General features: G+C 63.3%; 1 protein-coding gene across 1 annotated transcript; it reads left to right on the forward strand.

Annotated features, from left to right (window-relative positions):
- Positions 1–42: 42 nt before the first annotated feature.
- On the forward strand, positions 43–4102 carry LOC112960989 (solute carrier family 22 member 6-like; the record flags this gene model as incomplete). The annotated part of the gene is given in 6 exon segments (XM_026055745.1): positions 43–166; positions 961–1076; positions 1208–1422; positions 2796–2904; positions 3558–3800; positions 4018–4102. Coding segments are annotated over 6 exon segments (892 nt in total), but the record flags the coding sequence as incomplete, so codon positions are not given.
- Positions 4103–5017: the final 915 nt, after the last annotated feature.

The raw sequence follows: 5017 nt of genomic DNA on the forward strand, positions 1-5017 counted from the left end.
TGGGCCCCTGGCGCGGGTGTAACCCCCCCGCCGCGGCCGCAGGTTCTTCGTGGAGTCGGCCCGGTGGCAGGTGATTTCRGGGAGACCCGACCTGGCCCTCGAGGGGCTCCGCAAAGTCGCCCGGGTCAACGGGAGGAAGGAGGAAGGCGATAAACTCGACGTGGAGGTAAAGGAACGGCCCTGGATCCCCCCTGGATCCCCCCCGGATCCCCTTAGATCACCGCCAGATCCCCTCCGGGATCCCCGAGCTCTCACCATCCCTCCTAGATTTCCCTCTGGATCCCCCCAGTTCCCCCTGGATCCCCCTGGATCCCCCTGATCCCTGCAGATCCTCCTAGATCACCCCCAAGATCCCTCCAGGTTCCCCTGGATCCACCCAATCCCTCCTGGATCCCCTCACCTCAGTTCCCTTGTGACCCCTTAGATCCCCCCTGGATCTCCCCAGATCCTCCCGGATCCTTCCCAGTCCCCCTGGGATCTCCCCAATCCCTCCAAGATCCCCCCAATCCACCCAGATCACCCCCCAGACCACCCTGATCCCTCCAGGTCCTTCTGAATCCTCCCCAATCCCTCCAGATCCCCCCCCCCAAATCCTCCCAGATCCCTCCCAGGTCTCCCCAATCCCTCTGGATCCCCGCTATCCCCCCAGATCCCCCCAGATCCCCTGCCCAGATCTTCCCAGATCCCCTCTGGATCCCCTCAGATCCCCCCAAACACACACATGGACCCTCCCAATCCCCCCAGATCCCACCTGGATCTCCCCAATCTGCCCAGACCCCTCTAGATCCCCCAGATCCCTCCAGATCCCCTGCCCAGATCTTCCCAGATCCCCTCAGATCCCCCTCACACACACACACACACACACACACACACACACCCAGACCCTCCCAATCCCCCCAGATCCCACCTGGATCTCCCCAAACCTCCCCCCTCCCCGATCCCGGTGTCCCCCCCCTCCAGGCGTTGCAGGCGCTGGTGGGCCGGGAGCAGCGTCCATCCGGGGCCGCCCGGAGCCTGGGCGCCCTGATCCGGACCCGCGGCATGAGAACCGTCTCCTGCGGCGTCGCCTTCATCTGGCAAGTGGGCTCGTTGCGGGGCCGAAGCCGCCGCCGCTTTGGGGCCTTTCCGCCTCCCCCCCCCCCCCCCCGTGGTTTTGGGCTGAAAAAGGGCTTTTTTTTCTTCCTCCCCCCCCTTTCCCGGGGAGCAGGTTCTCCACCAGCTTCGCCTACTACGGGCTGGCCATGGACCTGCAGCACTTCGGCGTGGACGTGTACCTGACGCAGGTGGCGTTCGGGGCCGTGGACATCCCGGCCAAGCTGGCCTCGGCGCTGGCCATCACCGGCGTGGGGCGGCGGGCGGCGCAGGCGGGCGCCCTGGGCCTCGCCGGCCTCTGCATCCTCGCCAACATCTTCGTGCCCCAAGGTGGGGCGGCGCGGTGTGGGTGGAGGGATGGAGGGATGGAGTTTGGAGGGATGGAGGTTGGAGAGATGGAGGTTGGAGGGATGGAGAGATGGAGGTTGGAGGGATGGAGGGATGGAGGTTGGAGGATGGATGCTAAAGGGATGGAAGGATGAAGGAAGGAGGAATGGAGGGAGGTTGGAGGGATGGAGAGATGGAGGTTGGAGGGATGGAGGTTGGAGGGAGGGATGGATGAAGGAGGGAGGGATGGATGAAGGAGGGAGGGATGGATGAAGGAGGGAGGGACGAAGGGATGGAGGGACGGAGAGATGGAGGTTGGAGGGATGGAGGTTGGAGGATGGAGGTTGGAGGATGGAGGATGGAGGATGGAGGGACGGAGAGATAGAGGGACGGAGGGATGGAGGGACGGAGGGATGGAGGGACGGAGGGATGGAGGGATGGAGGGAAGTTGGAGGGATGGAGAGATGGAAGGATGAAGGAAGGAGGAATGGAGGGAGGTTGGAGGGATGGAGGTTGGAGGGATGGAGGCTGGAGGGACGGAGGGATGGAGGGACGGAGGGATGGAGAGATGGATGATAAAGGGATGGAAGGATGAAGGAAGGAGGAATGGAAGGAGGTTGGAGGGATGGAGGTTGAAGGGACGGAGTAATGGAGGGATGCAAGGATGGAGGGATGAAGGTTGGAGGGAGGGAGGTTGGAGGGATGATAAAGGGATGGAAGGATGAAGTAAGGAGGAATGGAGGGAGGTTGGAGGGAGGGAGTGATGGATGGAGGTTGGATGGATGATAAAGGGATGGAAGGATGAAGGAAGGAGGRATGRAGGGAAGGAAGATGGAGGGATGGAGGAATGGAGGGAGGGGTGGAGAATGGAGGGAGGGATGGAGGGATGATGAAGGAATGGAGGGATGGAGGAAGGAGGAATGAGGGATGGAGTTTGGAGGAATGGATGGGTGGAGGGTGGAAGGATGGAGGGACAGAGGTTGGATGAATGATGAAGGGATGGAGGGAGGAAGGATGGAGGAGGGAGAAATACAGGTTGGAGGGATGGAAGATGGAGAGATGGAGGTTGGAGAGATGGAGGGACAGAGGGATGGAGGTTGGATGGACAGAGGGATGGAGGGACAGAAGAATGGAGGTTGGATGGACAGAGGGATGGAGGGATGGAGGTTGGATGGACAGAGGGCTGGAGGTTGGATGGATGGAGGAATGGAGGGATGGAGGTTGGAGGGACGGAGGGCTGGAGGTTGGAGGGATGGAGGGATGGAGGGATGGAGGTTGGAGGGATGGAGGTTGGATGGACAGAGGGCTGGAGGTTGGAGGGATGGAGGGATGGAGGGATGGAGGTTGGAGGCCTGAGGGCTCCTCCGCGCCCCCAGAGCTGCGGATACTGCGCATGGTCTTCGCCGTGGTGGGGAAGGGCTCCTTGGCCGCCTCCTTCAACTGCGCCTACATCTTCTCCGGGGAGCTCTTCCCCACGGTCATCAGGTGGGCGGCGCCTGCCCACCCCCCCCTCCACCCCGCACCCGTCCGTCTGTCCGCCCTCCCGTCCATCCGTCCACCCAACGCATCCACCCGTCCAGCCGGCCCTTAGTCCCTTCGTTCACCCACCCGCCAACTCGCTCATCCATCCCACCACTCACCTCTTCCTCCATCCATCCCTCAACCCAGCCAGCCAGCCAGCCAGCCACCATCCGTCAACGCAGCCATCCAACCGCTTCTCCATCTATCCAACCAACTCATCCGCCCATCAACCCATCCACCCATGCAACCAGCTCATCCAACCACTTCTCCATCCATCAACTCGTCCAACCACTTCTCCATCAACTCATCCATCCATCCAACCACTTCTCCATCTGTCAGCCCATCCAGCCAGCCACCAACTCATCTATCCAACCACTTCTCCATCCATCCAACCACCAATCCATCCATCCAATGACTTCTCCATCCATCAACCCATCCATCCAACCACTTCTCCATCCATCCAACCACCAATCCATCTGTCCAATGACTTCTCCCTCCATCAACCCATCCATCCATCCAACCACCAAACCAACCCATCCGTCCAACCACTTCTCCACCTCTCCGCCAACCCCCCGCGCCCCCCACCGCCCCCCTGACCCCTCTGCCCCCAACCGCAGGCAGACGGGGATGGGCCTGGGGGGCACCATGGCCCGCGTGGGCAGCATGGTGGCCCCGCTGGTGCGGATGACGGGCGACGCCTTCCCGGCCCTGCCCCTCGTCATCTACGGGGCCGCTCCCGTCGTCTCGGCCGTCGCCACCTGCTTCCTGCCCGAGACCCGCAACATGCCGCTGCCGGAGACCGTCGAGGACGTGGAGAGGCGGTGAGCTCCAACAGGGAGGCTCCGAGGGCTCGTCGCGGGGTCGGGCTCAGCCCTCCGCGGGGTCCCCTTTTCCCCGGGTCCCTTCGTRGGAGGGAGATACGGGGTGGGGTGAGATTTTGGGGCCGTTTAAGGGGATTTGGAGGTGGGTGAAAAGCCGGGATCGCTTTCGGGGCGGAAAGCGGCCAATTCGCCCGTTTTTCCGGCTGCTCATTTTCCCGTCTCTCTCTCTCTCCCTCCCTCCCCACCTCGGCGCCAGAGCGGGACACCTCGAGGACGAGGAGCCGCAGGTCACCGTCCCCTTGGCTCCCACCAAGGCCGACGCGGGCAAGGACGGCGTCTGAAGGGGGGGGGGGCCGAAGGGCCGCCGCGGCGAGCGGGGATGCCTGGGCCCTTCCCGGGCGCCGGCGTGGGGCGAACGGGACCCCCCACCCCCACCCCGGGGAGACACGCGGCCCCCGGCCCCCGGGGTTTCTCCGTGGGACGCCGGGATGTGGCCACCCCGCGGACGCTATTTATTATATCCCAATAAAGCCTCACCGTGACGTCGGCATTCGCTGTCTGCAGCCACCGGGGACCCAGGCGTCTGGGGGCCCCCGCTGCCCCCCCCACACTGTGGGCGCGATTATAGCATGGGAGCCCGACACCTATTAGGCGAATTACGGTACCCCACAGACACCTGCTGCCCCAGTATTGGGTGTATTACGGCAACACTCCATGGGTTTTCCCATCTATTCCATGTTCCCCCCCCCCCCAGAACCCCCCCCAGGGGACCCAGGCGTCCGGGTGCCCCCCCGGGGGCACAATTATCGCACAGAAAAGCCGATGCCTATTAGACGAATTACGGGACCCCATGGACACTGGCTGTCCCAGTATTAGGTGTGTTACGGTAGCACCACCACATCTGCTCTCCCGTCTATTCGGTGCATTATGGTAGCGGGCAGGGTGCACAGCGCTGTACATCAGCCTGGATCCCCTATAGCAGCCTCGGGGGGGGGGGGTCTATACACTGCCCGGACGCCTGGGCCCCTGCGAGCTCCCGGCCTTCGTCCCAATTCGGGCGATTCGCTCCGTCGCCCTCCCTAATCCCCCCCCTCCCTGGGATAAGGGGATTAAACCCTTGTGTAAGGCGACAGCGGGGCCAGGACCCCCCGGGGGGCCCCTGTCCCCAACCCCCGAACCGGGGCAGCACAACCTCGGTACGAGCCACTGGAGAAGCCACACGCGAGCCATTAATAAGGGAGCTTTTACCCCAAACC

Source organism: Apteryx rowi, unplaced genomic scaffold, assembly GCF_003343035.1.
Source record: "Apteryx rowi isolate R43461 unplaced genomic scaffold, aptRow1 scaffold_1258, whole genome shotgun sequence".
Classification (NCBI taxonomy): Eukaryota; Metazoa; Chordata; class Aves; order Apterygiformes; family Apterygidae; genus Apteryx; species Apteryx rowi.